This window comes from Impatiens glandulifera, chromosome 2, assembly GCF_907164915.1.
Source record: "Impatiens glandulifera chromosome 2, dImpGla2.1, whole genome shotgun sequence".
In the NCBI taxonomy this organism is placed as follows: Eukaryota; Viridiplantae; Streptophyta; class Magnoliopsida; order Ericales; family Balsaminaceae; genus Impatiens; species Impatiens glandulifera.
This window is the reverse complement of record NC_061863.1, coordinates 27,069,090-27,091,537: the sequence shown is the minus strand read 5'-3', so window position 1 is coordinate 27,091,537 and position 22,448 is coordinate 27,069,090. Positions and strand designations below refer to the sequence as shown.

Sequence of the window (22,448 nt, the reverse complement as noted above, 5' to 3'; positions counted from 1 at the left end):
CTTGGCTCTAATGAGGGTCATTAGACCGATTTTGGCATTAGATGCATATAATTAGACGTACAGTCTAACTCATCGGAGTTAGACGTGTAGTCTAATGAATGCATAGAATTAGACGTACAGTCTAACTCATCGGAGTTAGACGTGTAGTCTAATAAATGCATAGAATTAGACGTACAGTCTAACTCATCGGAGTTAGACATGTAGTCTAATGAATGCATAGAATTAGACGTATAGTCTAACTCATCGGAGTTAAACGTGTAGTCTAATGAATATACACGGAATTAGACGTATGTCTAATGTGTTCGAAATTAGACGTACAGTCTAACTCATCGAAGTTAGATGTGTAGTCTAATAGATTTGCAATTAGACGGATAGTCTAATTTATGTGGAATTAGACGTACAGTCTAACTCATCGGAGTTAGACGTGTAGTCTAATAGACAGTGAAAGTTAAACGTGCGTCTAACTCCTTCAGACAAGTCTGAGGTAGAACCGAAATTAGACGTGCAGTCTAACTCAGTGGAGTTAGACGTGTAGTCTAATGGTTATTGAATAATTACACATGCAGTCTAATTAGTGAAAGTTAGACGTGCGTCTAACTTTTTAGATAAGTCTGAGGTAGAACCGGAATTAGACGTGCAGTCTAACTCAGTGGAGTTAGACGTGCAGTCTAATGGTTATTGGATAATTAGACGTGAAGTCTAATTAATGAAAGTTGGACGTGCGTCTAACTTATTCAGACAAGTCTGAGGTAGAACCGGAATTAGACGTGCAGTCTAATGGTTATTGTAATTAGACGTGAAGTCTAATTTGTGAAAGTTAGACGTGCGTCTAACTCCTTCAGACAAGTCTGAGGTAGAACCGGAATTAGGCGTGCAGTTTAACTCAATGGAGTTGGACGTGCAGTCTAATGGTTATTGTAATTAGACGTGAGTTTAATTCTATTAGACCAGGCGGTCTAATAGACGTTACTATTAGAAGGAGATGTTTGATTTCATTAGACTGATTTTACAATCCGTCTAACTGAAATACGTCTAATGCTCAGCTTAAGTAGTATGCTTGAAGATAGCATTTCACCTACCCATGTGCTATAGTTGTACCCTACTCCTGCTCCACTTTCTAGTGAAGATTAGTACAACAGCTATATGCAACCAACCAAATAATGCCACGTAAGAGAATTTTCCTCACATTACTTGTTTTGCAGGTATATCCCTGATGGAATATTCGGCGCACTACCAGTGATGTACGGCCACTATCCTTGTGATTAGAACCTGCTGTGTACAATGGAGGTTTTCCAATGGAAAAGTGTCACATATCATTCTAAAAGATTCGACCGTTAGCTCCTGCTTTGTATTTAACAAATCTAAAGGACAACGGACAATCTGCCTTAACAAGCACAACTTCTAACCTTACGAATTTGCCTATTTTGAGAAAATTCAAGTCTTTGAATATTCATACTTTGAAGCTGCTTTCTGATTGTACTGTGTGTGAATCAAGAGAGAGCTAGAATCAAAATATCTTTAGTTAAGTGATATTTTTCATCTTTTAATTGAACAGAAAGTGTTCTGTTCAATCGTGAGCTAAGTGTGTGTAAACTGTATTTGATTCGAATCATATTATAGTAAATCCTTCTGGTGGTTGGAAGAAAGGGTGACGTAGGAGAGTTTCTACGAACATCCATAAACAAACTACTGTGTTCTTTTATTTTTGTCATCTTTTCATATTTCATCTTGTGCTTCAAACCCAAGTAAACAATTCCGCCTTGAATCTGTTTCAAGTGTTTACAAGTGTTTGCGTAGAATAGAAAGCGAATTAAATCCCTAACAGGATTTCTTTCAAACCGTTTTTCATAAGCCTTCATCCTTAGCCAGACCCCCGTCTCTATCGATAAAGTCGATCCTATCAATTGGTATCAGAGCCCTGTTTCTATTCTCAAGCCTTTCCTGAAATATGTCGACCATATCCAAAGATGCCAGTGCTACAGTCATTCCAACTTTCTCTCGAGAAAACTACATTGTTTGGAAGAAAAGAGTTCGTTCTCATCTCTTTTCTCTTCATGATGACATGTGGAGCGTTGTTACAGAAGGTCTTATCAAGATTGATAAGGAGAAGGCTGACTGGACCGCTGATGAAAAGAGGCAGAACAACCTCAACAACATGGCTCTTGATGTTTTGTACAGATCTCTCGATGACAGTATGTTTAACTACATTATCGAATGCGATACTGCCAAAGAGGTTGGGATAGACTCACTCAACTGTGCGAGGACAACGAGCAAACCAAGGAAAACAAGATCATGGTTGCCACTCAACAGTTCGACAGCTTCAAGATGCGTCCTGGTGAAACAATGAACGATTTCGACACCAGATTCAGCAAGATTGTCTCCTCTCTGTCTATCCTAGGCAAGACCTATAGCAACCGGGAGCTTTCTATCAAGGTCATGTGTGCTCTTCCAAGGGAATGGGACATAAAGACTATGGCGATGAGAGAATCCAAAGATCTTAACAAGATCTCTCTCTTTGATCTCTTTGCTGATATCAAGGCCTATGAGTTCGAGCTGAACTGTAGGATGGAAAAAGATCAACCCACGTCCGTTATCATTGCCAAGGCGCGGGTGACTACTAAAGAGCCACCAACCGCTCCGGATGTGAATATGGCAGCTCAGCAGCTGAGCAGCGATGTCATGCCTCTCTTCGTGAAGAAGTTTGGCGACTTCATGAAGAAGAGCAACTCTAACTCAAACTCTTCAAATTCCAATGACAATAAAAAATCTAAAGCTAATGTTACTTGTTTTAACTGTGATATTAAAGGTCATTATGCATCGAAATGCCGGAAGCCAAAGCGTGAAGATGTCAAGGATGATGGAAAAGAGCTGAAGGCTCTTATGGCATGTGACGGGAAGAACAGAGGAAGCAGCCGTGGCTCTTTCTTTTCATCTAGTGAAAGTGATGAAGAAGAGGTGGCTTGCTTCATGGCAAGAGAAGATGAAGAAAGAACTCAGGAGACTGAGGTATTTGACTTCTCTTCTGAAAGTTTTTAAGGGAACAACTGGTAGCTGCACTAGATGACATGGTCATCGAGTACAGAAAGCTAGCAGAATCCTTAAATGAAACTAAATCTTTATCAGATGTAAATAAAACCAAATCTGTCTAAAGCTGAAGAGTCAAATGTTTTTGAAAAGAAGATTGAAGAGATCTCATCTGAGAATGAGATGCTCAAGGAACAGATTCAAACCCTTTCATCTGAAAACAAAAGGTTAAACTATGTTGTCTGTGCATGGTCAATGTCTGGAGATGCTGTCAAATATCAGATCAGCATGTTGAAACCTACTGGATCTAGATCCGGATTGGGATTTGATAGCAATGACCCTAACCTGTCATACAAAAAGTCAAACTCATATGACAAACTTAAGCCAATAAGTTTTGTCAAAGGAAGTATGACTGACATTGAATCTGATCCTATTCATGAAGAAGTTGCTTTCAAAAATGAAATAGTTTATGTTCCGCCTACTGTTAGCTGTCTTAAGAATAAGCTAGAAGCAGCTAACAAGTCTGGAAATCTAAAACCTGACTCTAAGTCAAGGAGTTTTAAAAGAAAATCCTCTTCAAAAGTTAAAGGATCAGTGGCTAGTAGGAAGTCATCTGCTAAGTCAAAATCTTATGCATTAATCACAACACAAAATGGGTAGTCCATCAAAATAACTCAAATATGGAATCCTAAGGGACTAATTGTATGTGTAAATAGTTCTTTTGTAGGTGATGCAAGAGGATTGCAGGAAGAAAGCTAGAAGAGTACTCCTCTGAGTACACAACCTGGAAGATCAACAATGGCATTTGCCATTCTAGTAGAATAAATGTTTTTATTTGTTAAAAATATTTTTGGTCTTTGGACCACAAAAATTATTTATTACATTCTTATGTCCATATACATACTGAGAGGGAAAATTACTTTGGAAGTAAAGATACTCTCTAGACGAATACCTTTAATCGGTCTAATTAGACAAGGGTGTCTGAAAGAAACAGTGTGTACTTAGACGTATTTTTGCTCAAAATCCATTCATTTAAGTCTATATGTTGAGGTGTTATACCTACGCGATTAGACAGACACGTCTAATAGACGTTAGATGTTTTTACGTCACGAGCAAGTGGATGCTCATGTTTAATCAAACACACGTCTAACACGTGATTTTTATGCGGAATTAGACGTACACGTCTAATAGACATTAGACGGATTTTTATAACACGGAGTTAGACGTATGCGTCTAATAGACTCATCCGTCTAATAGACGTTCTGTTATATGGATTTGTGGAGTAAGAAAAACGTCTAACTATGTGCTGATTAGACTGATCAAGGACAGCTGTCCCACGATTGAGAGCTATTTACTTTTCCCGCTCAAAATAGCAAACAATCATCTCTTATTAAAATGAAGACACGTGTCTATCAAGTTTAGAGAAAATGACTTATATACCCTCATTTTTAATGATGACTCCTTGAAAAAGGACGTCTAACATTTATTAATGGGCCATACCATTAAGAAAAGACGATTATTCTATATTTCCCTCTTCTGTCTATATAAAGACATTAGTGCATGAGTTTGAAAGTTTTCAATCCCTCAAAATTCTTAAGAACCCTAGTTCTCTTTGCATTTCTCTCACTAAATCTCTCTGAAATCTTGTGTCGTTTCATATTCCTTCAAAAATGGTGAAGAAAATCACTTTGGGTCACTGTACTTTGCAGGTGGATTTCTCATCGGTGTACACTTTCGATCAACCGGAGGTGGTGGAGATGTTCCGAACCCTAAAATATTCTGAGTTAAGGAAGTATCTCGGCGGTCCGTTCATTTTCTATGAAAAAGAAGTTCGCGAGTTCTTCAAAATGGCAACTATGGTGGGTGAATCCATCGTAGAAACCGTCAACGGCATGGAGTTCTCATTCGATGAAGCAGTTTATGCGGAGTTCTTTGAACTTCTGACGGAGGGGCACTCATTCAACTTGATCCTTTCACCAGAAATCATGGAGGAGATGAAGAGAACCTTTTCTGCCGATGGTTCGATAATCCATGTTAATGGACTCAAAAAGGCATTTAAACCGCACTTCATTCTGTTGAACGACGTGGTGGTAAAGGCGCTACAAGGGAAATCTAGCTCCTTCCATCTATATAGTCAAGATCATTTTGACTATATGTGTGCTATTTCGAAGGGAATCCAGGTAAACTGGGCTCATACCCTTTTCCAGAACTTATGTTTCTCGATCTATCAGACGAACAAGGAAAGCATAACGTTTGCGGCTCAACTGAGTCATTTGTTGAAGCATTTGGGAGTTCCTGTTGGTGAACCTGTGCAGATCAACTCTCCAAGAGTATATTCTGCCTTACAGTGACTAACACACTGATGAGGTTGAAGAACAATCTTGAGTCTGCATCTGGTGCATCTAGTTACCAAACTGGTGGAAAACCCTCTACCCAATCCAAGCAACCTTTTGCTTCTGTGTTGTCAACAGGGGCAAAAAGATCGAAAACGGTGAATGAATTGGAGGCCAGTTCCTCCAGTTTGAAGAGTTCAAACAAGAAGGACTCTAAATTTGTCGATTTAAGGTTAAGGCAAGGTCCAGGCGTACTTGCTGCAACTCCGATGTCCTTTATATCTACTCCCTCAACCATATTGAGGAAACCTTCAAGATCATGTACCTCAAAAGAGAAGAAGACGAAGGCGCCCCGCGCGTCTAAATCTTTAAAGGTAACCTCTTCTAAGTCTTTGGCCGTTGTGCCTAAGTTTGATGTTCCCATAGTGGAACAAGCTGAATTCGTATTCTCTCCCTTAAGGGAATCTGCTGAAGGGCCTGCTGTTGAGTCAACCGATCCAAATGATGAAAATATTGACAGGAATGTGTCTCCTGTTATTCAAACTGATCTAGTAGCCGCCGGTGCTATAGAGTCATCTCAACCAGAATAGGGTGCTGCTCTTATCCTTGTTGCTGGTCAATCTGCTGAACAAGAAGTTTCTGTTCCCGTTCCTAAAGATTCATTGGTAGCCGGGAAAGTTGTTCGTGTGGATTTCCCTGCTGAGTTTTGTAAGAAACCCCAATCTGTGTTTGAACTGATGCGTTCCAAAAGACAAACAGGTGGAATCGTGTTCGGTGAACCCAGACTTGCTCCAAAACCCGTAGAGGTTGTTGGAAGAGGTAAAGCTATTGCATCCCCAATTCCTGAAAAAGTATCGGAGGCAACATGAATTGTTGACCTCATTTTAGAACAAGTTAAAATCATTACGACTGAGAAACTAGAGATTTTTGAATCATGGTCCCTGGAGAGACTGTCATCCAAGTACAACGATTCTCTAACTAATTCTGCAATAACAAAAGAATGGAAGAAGCGGGTAGCAAATGAAAAGAAAGTGCTTAAATGGGCAAGAACTTCAGAGGTTGTTAAGGCTCTGAAGAGAAAAGATCTAGTGGAAGCTTGCCTGTATGGAAAAGCTCTTTTCCCAATCTTTGAAGCCAGAAAGGCTAACTTCAATCCTGCTGAGAAAGGATCTGAAGTTGAATTAAAAGTTTTGAAAAGGTTGAACGAAATTTTGGACAGTTACGTCTCTGTAGCTTCTCGACACATTCATGGCGCCGATTGTTCTGGCGCAGAACCTCTCAATGATGATAAAGCTATGGATATTCCAGATGCTGAAAATGATGCCGATGAGCTAGATGCTGCTCTCTTGATCGAATTCGAGAATCTTTCTGCCGAAGAGAGACGCATTCTAGATCAACCTATTCAAGAGTATCCGAATGAAGAAGAAGAAGACGTGATTGTCCAAGAGCCTGAACAAGCCCTTGAGACAAATGTAGAAGAAGTTCTTGTGGAATATGTGATTGAGGAAGCTGCTCAAGCTCCTCTTGAAGAAAATGTGATGTTAACCCCTGTTGTGAGAACAAGGGTTGTTCAAGAGAAAGTGGCCAAGGTAACTCAGCCAGAAACTGTCAGATCTAATGGGGAATCCTCCAAAGATAAGAATGTTGAAGAAGGGAGTTCCTCATCTGAGGAGGAACATGATCAACAAGCAACTTTCATCAAGCCCCGTCTATTTCCCGACACCATTGTGGGAAATGTTCATGAAAATATCAACATTCATATTCACTACTCTGGAAATCTGTATGAGAGATTTCAGAGAGCAAAAGAAGAGCGAGATGAAGCTGCTAAGAAAGCCGAAATGAATCAACCGGAGCAATCCTTGCAGATTTACACAAACTTTGAGCCAATTCAGAGTATGGCAGCAAAGTCTGAAGAGATTTCTTCACATGAAGAATCTTCTTCCGAAGGAAACAAAATGTTAAGGTCTATGAAGTCTGTGCTCTCATCTATTCAGAAGACCATGACAAAGGCCATGAACACGAAGGAAGAAGAAAGAAATGGATTTTGCGAGATTATCAAGGTCTTTACCGAATTGGATAACACTTTGAAGAAGAACACATATGAGACTCATGTCGCAAATCTAAACTTCTCAAAGTTTGAAAAGCAACTCTTCAGCCGTCAAAGTGACTGCTGGACATTGAAAGGCAATTCAAGGATGAACGTCACAAGGAGACCTTAGAAGAATTCAGTCTGGTGAAAAATCAGATGGTGGAAATTCAAGGCTGTTTGAGTAGAAATGACAATGAACGACATGAATTTGCTGACTCCATTGCAAGGAAGTTTAAAGCAAAGGAGGACGCAAGGGCTAATGTTGAAAAGATCAATCTCGACCCGCTCAAGGCGAGTCAAGTAGAAGAAATGACGGCGTGTCAACCGCCACTAGATCCAGGCGAGCTCCAAGCACCGATGATAATCCTAGGCCAACCAAGAGAGGTGGAGGTCGAAGCGGTGATGATCGTGGAGGTCGAAGTGGTGGTGGCCATAGTAGGCTAGCCAATGTTGATCAAGGAGGACGTGGCAGCGTTAATGAACGTGGTGGTAGATCAAGTGGAGGCGGTCGCAACTATCCTTCCTTCTTCAATATGGTTTCCGGTCAAGAAATGAGTCCAACCGATCTTCGAGTTAAAAGGGAAGAACAATAATCTCTTTTTATACTCTATTCAAGTCTTTCAAAAAATGTTTCTTTGATGGTTCTCTGAATACTGGTTTTGAATGTTTGATGTAAGTGAACAAGGGTTCTGTTTATTTATATGATGAATGCATATTTTGGTATATGTATGCAGGTTTCCAATTTCTTCATCAAAAAGGGGGAAATTGTTGGGTCAAATTATTTTGACTAAGTGTTGAAATTATTTAACCACTGAGATTTTGATGATGAAATGACTTATGAGTTTTAATGCAGGTGTATTGAAACAATATTTCATAAGACTTGGCTCTAATGAGGGTCATTAGACCGATTTTGGCATTAGATGCATAGAATTAGACGTACAGTATAACTCATCGGAGTTAGACGTGTAGTCTAATGAATGCATAGAATTAGACGTACAGTCTAACTCATCGGAGTTAGACGTGTAGTCTAATGAATGCATAGAATTAGACGTACAGTCTAACTCGTCGGAGTTAGACGTGTAGTCTAATGAATATACACGGAATTAGACGTAAGTCTAATGTGTTCGAAATTAGACGTACAGTCTAACTCATCGGAGTTAGACGTGTAGTCTAATAGATTTGCAATTAGACGGATAGTCTAATTTATGCGGAATTAGACGTACAGTCAAACTCATCGGAGTTAGACGTGTAGTCTAATAGACAATGAAAGTTAGACGTGTGTCTAACTCCTTCAAACAAGTCTGAGGTAGAACCGGAATTAGACGTGCAATCTAACTCAGTGGAGTTAGACGTGCAGTCTAATGGTTATTGAATAATTAGATGTGCAGTCTAATTAGTGAAAGTTAGACGTGCGTCTAACTCCTTCAGACAAGTCTGAGGTAGAACCGGAATTAGACGTGCAGTCTAACTTAGTGGAGTTAGACGTGCAGTCTAACTTAGTGGAGTTAGACGTGCAGTCTAATGGTTATTGGATGATTAGACGTGAAGTCTAATTAGTGAAAGTTAGACGTGCGTCTAACTCCTTCAGACAAGTTTGAGGTAGAAACGGAATTAGACGTGCAGTCTAATGGTTATTGTAATTAGACGTGAAGTCTAATTAGTGAAAGTTAGATGTGCGTCTAACTCCATTAGACAAGTCTGAGGTAGAACCGGAATTAGATGTGCAGTCTAATGGTTATTGTAATTAGACGTGAAGTCTAATTAGTGAAAATTAGACGTGCGTCTAACTCCTTCAGACAAGTCTGAGGTAGAACCGGAATTAGACGTGCAGTCTAACTCAATGGAGTTAGACGTGCAGTCTAATGGTTATTGTAATTAGACGTGAGTCTAATTCTATTAGACCATGCGGTCTAATAAACGTTACTATTAGAAGGAGATGTTTGATTTCATTAAACTGATTTTACAATCCGTCTGAGCATTAAGCAGTATGCTTGAAGCTAGCATTTCACCTACCCACGTGCTATAGTTGTACCCTACTCATGCTCCACTTTCTAGTGAAGATTAGTACAACAGATATATGCAACCAACCAAGGAATGCCACGTAAGAGAATATTCCTCACATTACTTGTTTTGCAGGTATATCACTGATGGAATATTCAACGCACTACCAGTGATGTACGGCCACGATCCTTGTGCTCAGAACCTGCTGTGCACAATGGAGGCTTTCCAATGGAAGAGTGCCACGTATCATTCTAAAAGATTCGACTGTTAGCTTCTGCTCTGTATTTAACAAATCTAAAGGACAATGGACAATCTGTCTTAACAAGCACAACTACTAACCTTACAAACTTGCCGATTTTGAGAGAATTCAAGCCTTTGAATATTCATACTTTGAAGCTGCTTTCTGATTGTACTTTGTGTGAATCAAGAGAGAGCTAGAATCAAAACACCTTTAGCTGAGTGATATTTTTCATCTTGTAATTGATCAGAAAGTGTTCTGTTCAATCGTGAGCTAAGTGTGTGTAAACTGTATTTGATTCGAATCATATTATAGTGAATCCTTCCGGTGGTTGGAAGAAGGGGTGACGTGGGAGAGTTTCTCGGAACATCCATAAACAAATTGTTGTGTTCTTCATTTTTGTCATCTTTTTATATTTCATCTTGTGCTTCAAATCCAAGTAAACAATTCCGCCTTGAATCTGTTTCAAGTGTTTACAAGTGTTTGCGTAGAATAGAAAGCGAATTAAATCCCTAACAGGATTTCTTTCAAACCGTTTTTCATAAGCTTTCATCCTTAGCCAGACCCCCGTCTCTATCGATAAAGGCGATCCTATCAGGGTATTTAATTAGAAGTTTTTGGATAGCCAAAGTAGTAGACCTAATCAACCACCAAGAAGCGGGGCACGAGTATTTTCATTGAACAAAGAACAAGCCCAAAATTCTAACATAGTGGTTTCAAGTACTATTCTAATATCATCTGTTTATTCTTTCATATTATTTGATTATGGTGCAACAGATTCTTTTGTTTTTGAATATTTTATGAAAAAGTATGGTTGGAGTTGTGAACCTAGAAATGATATAGTAGTCGAAACTCCATTAGGTGATAAGATATTTGCAAATTTAGTGTGTAAATCTCGCGATATCTGTATAGAATGTAACTTCTAAATTGCGCAAAGAAGCAATCGCAATAATCAATTGAATAGAAGTTATTCTCATAATCGGAGAATATGTATCAAAATAATCAAGACTTTATCATTAATGATATCATTTTCCCACCAATCTTGCCTTATATTTATCAATTGATCCATCACCTTTCACTTTCTTTTTGAAAATTCATCGGCAAACTAGTGGTTTATTTCTCGGAGGTAGATCCACTAGTTCCTACATATGGTTTTGTAAGATAGATTTTATATCAATATTAATTGTGTCTTTCTATTGAGGCCCTTCAGACGAGGTAATTGCCTCATTATACGTTTGAGGTTCACTTTCCATCATAAAAGTAATAAAATCTGGACCAAATGATTTTTTTGTTCTAGCTCGTTTACTTCGTCTAAGTTCAATCTCAACATCTTTTTCCTTTTTTTGTTCATCTAGTTCAAGAAATCATTTTGGACAACGCGATTCTTCATTAGACTTATATGGAAGTACATGTTCAAAGAACGATACACTTTTTGATTTGATTATCGTATTTTTATGAATATCCAGAATGTCCGATTTAAACAAAAGAAAACAATAAAGCACTACTATTATGTGCATATCCAATAAATATACAATCAAAATTTTTTGTCTAACTTTTACCTTTACGTAATGATACAAATACCTTAGCTAGACACCTCCATATTTATAAGTATTCATATGCTGGTTTTCTTTCATGTCATAACTCATATGGACTCTTATATAGCTTCTTTCGTAGAACCTTATTTAAAAACTAATTAGCCATCAAAATAGATTTTCCCTACATGTTTTGTGGTAGACCATAACTTAATAGAAGTGAATTTATTGTTTTTTTAATGTTATATTTTTCTTCTCAGTTGTACCATTTTGTTGAGGAGAATAAGGTGTTGTCGTTTCATAGATTATACAATGTTGAACACATAACTCGGAAAAATATGATTCATATTCACCTCCTTTGTGACTTCTTAACACCTTTATCTTTTTACCAAGTTTTATTAATTGATGCATCAAATCAAAATTAATATTACCTAGTCTATCATGCATAAAATGGAAGACTTCAACAAATAAATAGAAGAGTTATTCTTTTCATTCATACTTGGCTTAACTGTCATTACATTGAGCTTAAAAAGCCCATCAATAACATAATATCTACCAACAAACATTCCACATTTGGATAAAACAATTTTATCCAACTCAATCACATTTCTAACAATGCTTACTTAAAAGAGAACCGAATATCAATTTTTTCCGGATCTCCGGAACATACAACACCTTAGTCAAAGTTATGTCATTCTCTTAAGACAACCTTAACACCACTTTTCATTCACCATGTATGTCGAAAGTGAAAAAATTCCCTATGAACAACTTTTCACCATTCTTCATTTCTTCGTGACTTGCAATTACTTATTTGTTGGAGAAAACACATATTGTAGATTTTGTGTCAACCCACCATTCTCGTAGATTAGACCCCACCAAGTTAACCTCAAATATCACGGCACATAGATCCATGTCTGACAATCCTTGAGTTAAGTTAGCCTCTCGAACTCTCATCGACTTCTTGCAAATGGAAGATCTATGGCCTATTCCATTGCAATTAAAACACTTTCCCACGAACTTCATAGAAATTCCTCCTTTAAGATGAAGGTTCCGGTTTTTAACAAAAGAATTGTGTTTCTTCTTGTCTTTACCATGGTCCACCATATTTGCTTTATCCACATATTGACTAAAGTATTTATTGGAGGCGCTTTTATTTTCCTCTTTAATGCGTAGAAGAATCATCAATTCTTTTGCGTTCATCTCTTTTTGCTTGTGCTTAAGATAATTCTTGAAATCGTTCCAAGACGGTGAAAATTTCTCAATAATAGCTGCCACTTTTTTTTTCAAAATTAATACCCTGGCATGAATTTCGTGCAAAATAATTTTGATCTCTTGAACTTGTTTAGACCGGTCTTGAATCTACATTTTGTAGTCCAAAAATCGACCGACCATAAACTATTTTACACATAATTTTTTCTATATTCTTTTCACTATACACATTGTACAATGAATCCAAAAACTCATTAAATACATAATTTCTACATAATAATGGTTCTAAGCATCAATGGTCGAAGCCGCTTGCACATTAACTTTTAGATGCACATATGCATCTGATGATGAAGCCACGTTTGGCTCATCAATCTTAAGGGTCGGAGAATCCTCTATGACAAAGTCGCGAGGTAGAAAAACATTTCATACTGATATCTCTTAAAGTTCGAACCGTCAAACTTTTCCTACTTATCTGGATGGTTAACAAGAACATGCATCCTCATGTTAGAAATGAGTGTTTCGGTAGTCATTTCTGAAATATACCAAAAACGTGCAAAAATCCGATATATGTAATATTAAGATTGTTTTACCGTCTCCCACTTGTGCTAATTATTTTCCGTCGGTGGCTCTTCCCATGGTACAATGAAATCTGTAATGGTTTAGCACAAAAATAACCACTACAACAACGAACTTGATAAAATTAACTAAATCCAATTATCGGGTTTCACACAGAAATAGTCGAGTCAAGAAACTCGAAGAACACTTAAAAAAACACTCACAAATATAAGGAAAACTTTTGGAATTCTAGAGTGAGAAATGATAAGATGATGTATAAAATATAATTATAGTGAAGAGATATATATAGCTGAAAATTAAACCCTAAAACCATTCATCAATTCTTTAATCCAACGGTCACTAATTCATCCATCCAATACTTAACCTTGTTTGTCTCTTCATTACATTGATATTTCCTCTTCATTAGGAGAATGCAAGTTACATAGGCTATAGGAATAAGTATTTTGTAGTTACAATAACAATTAACATTATTTGTTAATTGCATCATTCAAGACATTAATGTTAATTATAATAGTTAACAAATTCATTTTCATTTTCATTTTCATTTTCATTTGGATTAAATTTCACCTTAATTCACTTTTTAATTGGTGTTAATTTTATTTGGATTAAATTTCACCATTAATTCACAATTGAATTTGGTGTAAATTTCTTTTGAATTAAATTTCACAATTAATTCATTTTTAAATTTAGTGTGAATTTCATTTGGATTAAATTTCACCAGTAATTCATATTTGAATTTAGTTTAAATTTCATTTGCCCAAATTCTCATTTCCATTTAATAATGGAAATAGTTTAATTCTAACATAAGGTTCTAACAACGTCTTCTATAGACTCAGGTTGAGTAGTTATATGCTCAATGGGCTCAACATGAGGAGTGGTTGTGGAATTAACTTCTATACGAGAAATAGATGGTGAATGTTTCGGAATTTGAGTGCAAGGAGGATCAATTTGTATGTCAAAGAAGTTTGGATTTTATTGTTGGTGTATTAGTCGCATTTTTTTTTGATGTTGTCATGGGAAGTGACATTGAAGACCGTTTTGTTGAAAGTAACATGTCGAGTTATGATGATCTGCCTATTGGAATATGTAAAATTTTGTATCATTTGTGAGAAGAGCTATGAATAATAAATAAACATTGAATCGATCTAAAATTTAGTTTGTGTTAATTATAGGACGTGTAAGAGGGTAACATGCACAACAAAAAGTTTAGTGTTGTATAGTTGGGTAGTTTATTGAAAGAAACTTCAAATGTTGATTTACGCGATTGGTGCTGGTAGTATATTGATCAAGTATGTGACGGTAAGAAAAGTTTCAACCCAATATGTGTGTGGTAACTTTGAACGAGGAAATGTTAGACTTGTTTCAGTTAGATAGTAGATTTTTCTTTCAGAAATTCTATTTTGTTCACTAGTGTGTGAGAAAGAGTGTCGGTGTTGTATTCCATTAAAAACTATAATTGATTTAAAACTAGGATCTTCTCCTCCCCAGTCTGTTTGTAGAATTTTAATTTTTCCGTTAAATTAATTTTTAACTAAAATTTTGACTTTGGTACAAACATTCAAGACGTCTGTTTTTTTATATAAGCGGATATAATCACATAAATCAACTATAATCATCCACAAACAAAACAAAGTATCGATAATTATATAAAGAATCAACTGAGTTGGGTCCCCATACATCAAAATGTAGCAAATCAAGATAATAATGAGTTCGTGAATATGAAACTAGAAATAAAAGTTTGTGAATTTTTCCAATATTACACGATTCACAAAATGTGAATTTTTTTTACTTAATATCAGTAATTTAAAACGAGATATGATGTTGTTGTTGAAGTGAGATAACTCAAACGATGATGTCATGTGTCCCCTTAGAGCGTGTTGCAATAAGAACCTCGTGATGCCTTACATTGTTAGGTAAAATTCAATGCAATATATACATCTTCCAAGTGACCATCTTAGAAGCTCAACCTTTGACACCCTCATTCAAATGATGACCTAAACTCTATAGGGTTGCGAAGTGTGAAAGTTATCGTCCGTTACAATACAAAAGGTAAGGTGGAATTCAAAAAAAGATATTATTGTCGAGTGCAAAACGAGTTACATTTAGTAAATTTTTAAATATCTGGTACATAAAAAATATTTTGAAGATGTAATGGTCTTTTGACTACTAGGAATAATTGATTTTCCAATATTAGCTATATAGATACTTATGTCATTACCTTTTTAATATCATTGTCACCTATATGAGGAATGTAAGTTTGAAGTTTACCTAAACCTAATATAATATTATTAGATGCACTAGAGTCGGGGTACCATGTTGGATCTAATCTAGTAGGATGATAAGTCATCATAATTATTGGAGAAGATTATTTCTTATCATAACGCTGATAACAACTCGTCGTTTGATACCCATTTTTATTGCAAATCTGACATATAATATATGTTTGACAATATGCATTAGTATGTCCTGATCTATTGTAAGTGATACATTTGGGACAATTTTCGCTATTACGATTTATATTTGGAGTAATCTTATTTGAAGAATGTTTACTATCGTTACAAGACCCACCTTTTAATCCATTCCATCTACTAGATTTTTCTGTTTATCCAGAAAAATGTGATGAATATGAACATGAAGTTCTACGACCTCCATTTCGGTGATTATTTTGATTTCCTTGTAATTTCTTCCATATGTGATGTTAGCTGTAAGTTCTCCTATTGGGCGTGAAAAAAGAAGGTGTTGCTTGTGAGTAAAAAAAGACTCATAAGTTCATTTACGAGTATGAGTTCTTGTCTTATGAAGACCCTAACAACAACTGATTCAAATTCTGATCACAAGCCTTCAAAAATATGAAGAAGAAGATCAAGATCCGTAACTTTATGGTCAGTTGTAGCCAAGACGTAAGCTGCCAATTTCATTTTCTGATGATATTTTTGAACACTTGAGTTACCTTTTGTGAAAGTTTGAAATTGAGTCATAGTTTAACTAGAGAAAATTTATTCTAAGATTTTCCAAAGTTTCTTGCCGTATCACTAGCATATGCAATGACTTGTGTGAAAAAAAATCGACAAAAATTGAAATTAACCAATCTTAAATTTTGAATCTTGAATCTTTTTATTCTTTAAATTTGGATTTTAAAACCGGATGGTTCTTGTACTAAAACGAAGAAAAATACTATATGGAAGAAGAAATTTTTACGCCCAAAAATAAAGTTTCATGCCTTTCTGGACCAATCCAATCGAAAATTGAAGACAAATTTTTCCGTCTTCTAGTTTTGGAGGAGAAGTCAAAGAATGAACCAAACCAAACCAAACCAAACCAAACCAAACGAAGAATTAACTTTTAAAAGGCATAAAAATGAATAATAGAAATAGTGTATTTTGTCTGTTATCTCCTTATCTTACTTGATTGTTTTTATTATCCTATTTTTGTGGATCCTAATTAAAGTTGGTAGATGTTTTTCTTCTCTGTTATTAAGTTGTATGAAACCACAACCTTTAATGGGAGGAAGTTTTTGAGATTTCTAAATAACATAGTTGTGTGTTTCAAAGTAGATGAAAGTATGTTACGATTTGTATCCTTATTGATTTTTAACGTTTATTGTAGAAGTTATCATTTAACTTTGATACCAAGAAAAAAAACTAAAACTTGTAAATAAAGAAAGACAAAATAAAGAGTAATAACATCTCTGTTTTTTAAATATTTGAATATTGTTCATGAAATATTATATTAATGAATTGATTACAAAATAATTGAAGTATCATATTTATAACTAAACTAAAAAAACTAGATTTTGAAAATAAAGAATTAATAAAAATAAGAAAAAGTTGAATAATAATAGTAGAAATAAGAGTTTAGTTAATTACTAAAAGTCTTTTTTAAAAGTGTCATGTATTTTATTGCAAAAATTTTAGAAAACAAATATTTTATATTTAATTTACTAGAACAGTTAAGTACAAAAATTAAGAATTTGATTACATTAAAATTGTTTTAAGTGACATTTAGTTTCTAAATTCAACAAATTATATATATAAACATTTTATAATTAGTTTTTTCAATGTTTCTTGCTATTCCTCTAAGTTTTTTTTTCTACAAAAATGCCAATTCTTAAGAAAACATTATCACATATGAGATAATGATAAAAAGACATTATCTTTCTTATAGTTTTCTAATTAAATGCCAATGCTTCGGAGAGCAAAATCTAGTTCCTTTTATACATGGTATAAATAATAAAAATATAATATTTATGTCAGAAAACACAAAAATAATAATAATATATAAAACCAACCAACAACCAATCAATCAAACAAAATAACTCAAACAAATGAAAAAACTAAAATCCTTCCACACTCGGCCCTTGAACATCCCCTGCCGAAGAAGACACTGATTTGCGTCTTTCATGCTGAACAAGTCCTCCCTCCATCATGAGAATGGAAGAACAAGTCCGAAGAGGAGGAAGCGGCAAAACTATTGGAGCTGAAGAAAACGGTTTACTTGCCCCTGTTAATGATGCCGAACTTGTTGACCTCCTCATTGGACTAATCACAATTCCGTTCATACTAAGAGATTTTGATATTTGCTTTCGCGCAGCTGTTCCCGGTTCTTGAAGTGGGAACCTGCATGAGTATTTTATGTCTTGTATCACTTTGAGATGTTCCACTATTGTTCTCATTGTAGGTCTTTCCATAGATTCCTTTTGTAAACACTTTTGGCATATGTCAGCTACTGCTCGAGCTGCTTTGATTGGGAAACGGGCTTTTAGTTGAGGATCCATTATTAGAGACAACCTGCTGTCATCTGCTAAATACGGTTTGCTCCATTTCACTAAGTTCCTCTCTTCCTTGGGCCGGCTGCTATCCAGATTCTTCCTGCCTGTGAGTATTTCGAGAAGAACTATCCCAAAGCTCCAAACATTGCTCTTCGGAGTAACCAATCCTCTCTCCAATGTCTCCATTGATAAAGTTGCTAAAGCCTGAGAAAAATTGGATAATAAAAATGGTTGAAAAAAAACACTATAATTGGAAATTCTAAAAACAAGGGGAAAGAAAAACAATGATTATATTTGTGCAATTTACTCTACTTGAGTGTCTATCATATTTGCTCAAATTATAAATACTGTAAATGAGTAAGGTAACTCTTAAGTACTTACAACAGAGCTGTTAGGAATCTCATTTTCTGGTAAGTGACTAACGCATCCAAATCCTGATAGCTTTGCCCTAAAATCCTTATCGATCTGTATATTAGCGGTTGAAAACTCACTGTACATTGCCTGCAAGCAGAATGATATAGATATAAGTTTCATTACACATTGACTATAGAGAATTTGCAGGAATATGTAGGCCTTGTTTGATGTGGGTTATTTAAGATTAATTTCAAATAAATCATTATCCAATCAACAATCAGATCATTCAAAGTACCAAAATAACCTGATTTTCAATAACTTACATCAAACAAGGTTATTTAAAAATAATCACGGTTATTCAAATAATCCTGGATCAAACAAGGTCGTCAATAAAAGGGAACTAGATCATACCTGAAAAGGCCCTTCCTCGTGTAAGAATGTAAGACCTTGTGCAGCACATAATGCTACCTTCATTCTGGCATTCCAATCTATAGGTGGCCCATCTGATCTTCCATATAAAAGTCTGTCTAAACTTCCATGGAAAAGCCTCTCGTAAACCAACATTCTCTTGTCCGATCCATCACGTGCATGAAAACCCAATAATTTGCAGAGGTTAGAATGCTGCAAGGATGATAATTTGTTCACCTCATTTACGAAATCTCTCAACACCTGGAAGGAAGATGAATTCATGAGTTTATGTCTATCACATAAATAAGTGTTTTAATTTCAAGCTCAACAAATAGACAACTTTGGGAAGAGAAAATATTCAGAGGTTAAAAATAAAATCAATAACAAAAGTCAAAGAGATAAATGATTCATTCTATTGGCACTTTCAATAGAAAAACTTCTGGTACCAAATTCAAGGCTTTGTTTGATGAAATAACCCCTTATCGCATCATCAATCAATTCATCATTCAAATCATAAATCAAAATACCAAATTACCTTTACTTAATTCTTCTAACATTTTAAATATTAAAAACAAAGAGTATTGCAGTCATTCAACCCAAATAATCCATTTTTTCATCAAACCAAGTTTTATTCCAAAATATTGAATTATTTCAAGAAAAGAAAACTAGATCAAACAAGCTCCAACTGTAATTAACCAGCTATCACAGAGAAGAATAATCAACCCCGAGAGGAAAAGATAAGAATACATGAATCAATTATTACCAGGGGGGAGTTGTGAAGGCGAGTTACAACAGCTTCTTGTTTTCTCGAGGTGGATGTATCATCTCCAAAGGAAGCTATATACATTGAAGAAGAAAGACCTTCTAATAAACACAGCTCTTGCGAGAAATTATGGCAAGCCATTGCAATTTCTTCAAATGAGAAATTTCTTATTGTTCCCTGAGGAGGGAGTGGAAGAGGCCCTGAAGTGTTGAGAGGACCACTGGAAGTTGAACTTTTAAAGCTCGACAAATTCTTTAGAACATTGGCGTTTTGTGCCTGAGGTTCTGGTAGAGGAAGTGGTTGTGGACTTTGGGAATGATATTCCTTGATTGACCCAATCCGACTTCTGGAATCCTCTTGCTCCTCACATTCAACTGATGAAAGGGCATCCTCTTCTGCCGTATCTAGACTACACGGAGCAGATAATGCCCTTGTTCTACTATTTGAAACTTTGTTTGCCTGCTGAACGGGTTTTACTCGCGTTCTAAAACTCGGGGGTGCAGACTGCAAACTTCGACTTTGGGAATTTGGTTCAGGCAGTGCAGCTGATGAATGCTCCGGAGTGATGAAACGTTTGACAATGCTACCCTGCTCATTTCGTTTCTTCTTATATTTCAGGACTGTGAAGCAACCCATTTTTATATACAAAGTTGCAGTCCCTGCAGAAAATTAAAGAAATTCAGGGGGAATGGAAGGGAAATACATTTTGGAATGCAATAGGTCTGAAATACATAAATACAAAAAATATAAAAAGACGGTAACAAATGGAGGGAATTTGCAACACTCAACTCTCCAAGAGTCACAAAGAAAAGAAAGATGGAAGAGCTACTCCGTCGAAGTTCAGATTTCACAAAATCACATTTTCTTGCATAACAATTGTTACCACTTAAATTATAACAATAAACAACTAATGCTAAAAGGCTTTTCTTAATCAGCGGTTACAATGAATAGCTTCCTTGTTATATCGACATTTAAATGCAGCATCTAATTTATAAAACAATAGTTACCACTTAAATGATATGTTGTAGTAGATTATCTACTCACCAGGCCGGTATAGTGTTAGCTCAATCGGATAGATCACCTTATGATTGTTATTGGTCCGTTCACCTGAAATTATACATGTTAACTTAGCTAAAAATATATGTTCAATTAGCATTGCAAGAATCTAGATTTCATGTGAAAAGGTTTCAATCTGATAATATAATGTCTTGAAGACCTTAATTTACATATTACTTCTGTAATCCTGTATACTCCTTGCTGATATTACATTTAACCATTTTCGAAAATGACTTCTAATCTTCTTAATCTATAAAGGGAATTAATCATTCCATTATTGAAGCAGGAGAAGAATCTGTTTTTGTTTAACTGTTCAAAATGAGTGAAGATCAGATAATTTTGGTCTCTACAATTTGCTATCAAACTAGCAAAAGATGCCGTTAGTTAATCTAAACAGGTTATATCATACTATGCAACTGAGTCACATAGCTCAAAATCATCTATGAAAGTTTCATTTTTCAACTATAAATCAGAAGACTCCAAGCCTATTCTATATTAATGGGGGTAGAAACAAAATGAAAACTTAATCCAGCATCAAGCTATGTGATCATTGTTTGGTAAGAAAATAAACAAGTCTTGGTCAAAGTGTGATGATCATACAAATTGAGAATAAGGGGAGTACTAAAATGTCGAAAATCATCGGAACCTTGAACGGCATCCATAAAAAGAGAAAAAAACAACGCATCCAAGGCAAAATATATGTAATTAAGTTAGGGTTTACATACCTTAATTCGAAATTGCATGATCCAAGCTTCCATAAAGAAAATACATGATAGGATGAAAGAAAGTAAAGTTGGGTGCCTGAATTGAAAAAATCTAAGGAAGAAAATGAATTGAGGCTGTTGATTCGTATTTGGCTCCACGAGAGAAGAGAAGAGAGTTGTTCAAAAATGGATTTGGTTTAGAGAGAGAAACTAATACATCAGTCTGACTCTGACCTGAGTCAATTTTGGGATACCGGGTCCGGGAACACAACTTTGATTACTGTAGAATAATGGATGAAATTTATAAATATGCCCTTCAATTTTATTTTACTTTTAATTTCTATTTTGAAGAAGATGTGCTGAAAATTATGGATTTGAATATAATATATTCTTTATTAAACTCATAACTTTGACTTTATTTAATATAAATACCTTTCATGTTTTTACAAATTTGTTTTTCATACCTTTGATATAAGACTTTTGAGTGTACATTAAATTTGATAAAAACTTTAAGATCTTGTGTATAAACTATTTTAAAACATTTTTCATCTCTCATTTTCTATTTTATTAAGTATATATTAATTTAATATGATTTAAGTTTTCTATTTGATGTTGATTTGAACATCTTACATATAAAAATGAATTCTATATTAATTTCATATGGTTTAAATCTATATACAATTTAAAATTTTATTGGTGATTTGTTCGATGACAGTGTGATTGTGCGCGGGACTAAATAAATTAATTTTGAGAAAATTCTTATCATACAAACTCATAATAAAAATGGATAACTACATAACTATATATATGTGAACTATTTAAAAAAGAAATTAGATGACTTTATTTATTGATGGAGTCAAATTAGATAATTTCTGATATATCTAAAATAAAAACATTATTTATTGAACTAACTTTAAAATTGATATTTTATCATATTTATATTGGTCAAAATTACAAAGTCTTCAAAATAAAAATTAAAATAAGAAATTACTTTTTTTTATTTATCTTTTTCATTAATGATCAAAATGATAATACAATAGTTGGGATATAATTTTTAACTCATTTGGCATGAATTTTATTTTATGAATTTATCATAGTTCATATTAATTTTTAGGTATTATAAATTTATAGTATTTTTTAAAAATATTTCTAATATAAATATTTTCAAATAATTATAAAGATGACAAATATAAAACAATAACATTATTTTCAAATGTCAAATCGTGAATTACAAGCGATATGGTAGTCGTAATAATTTAAGTCATAAATGGTCACACATTTTGAAATTATTGAATGCTGCAAATCTGCAATAAATAATTAGGCATTTACAAGAATATACTGAAAAAGTTGTTTGACCATTCAACGCTTTTGATTTGATTATGTGGTCACTTGA

The 22,448-nt window shown here is 34.9% G+C and overlaps 1 protein-coding gene across 2 annotated transcripts; it reads right to left on the bottom strand.

Moving 5' to 3' along the window:
• Positions 1-17,192: 17,192 nt before the first annotated feature.
• On the bottom strand, positions 17,193-21,299 carry LOC124926110 (probable serine/threonine-protein kinase PBL1). Of its 2 annotated transcripts, XM_047466278.1 has the most exons (6): positions 21,077-21,299; positions 20,340-20,402; positions 19,296-19,954; positions 18,536-18,793; positions 18,152-18,271; positions 17,193-17,974 (listed from the first exon to the last, which is right to left on the bottom strand). In XM_047466278.1, the coding sequence occupies exons 3-6, from the start codon at positions 19,929-19,931 to the stop codon at positions 17,336-17,338; spliced, it is 1,653 nt and encodes a 550-aa protein (XP_047322234.1). In that variant the 5' UTR covers positions 19,932-19,954; positions 20,340-20,402; positions 21,077-21,299; the 3' UTR covers positions 17,193-17,335. The 2 variants fall into 2 exon arrangements, with proteins under 2 accessions (XP_047322234.1, XP_047322233.1); XM_047466277.1 differs by lacking the exon at positions 20,340-20,402.
• Positions 21,300-22,448: the final 1,149 nt, after the last annotated feature.

What these genes read in the sequence shown, in the direction of transcription:
- LOC124926110 (XM_047466278.1), bottom strand. Translation starts at nt 19,931, where the DNA reads ATGGGTTGCTTCACAGTCCTGAAATATAAGAAGAAACGAAATGAGCAG. An exon ending in ACGAGGAAGGGCCTTTTCAG is followed by an intron (nt 18,272 to 18,535) that starts GTATGATCTAGT and finishes TTCTGCTTGCAG; the next exon opens with GCAATGTACAGTGAGTTTTC. An exon ending in AGATTCCTAACAGCTCTGTT is followed by an intron (nt 17,975 to 18,151) that starts GTAAGTACTTAA and finishes AATTTTTCTCAG; the next exon opens with GCTTTAGCAACTTTATCAAT.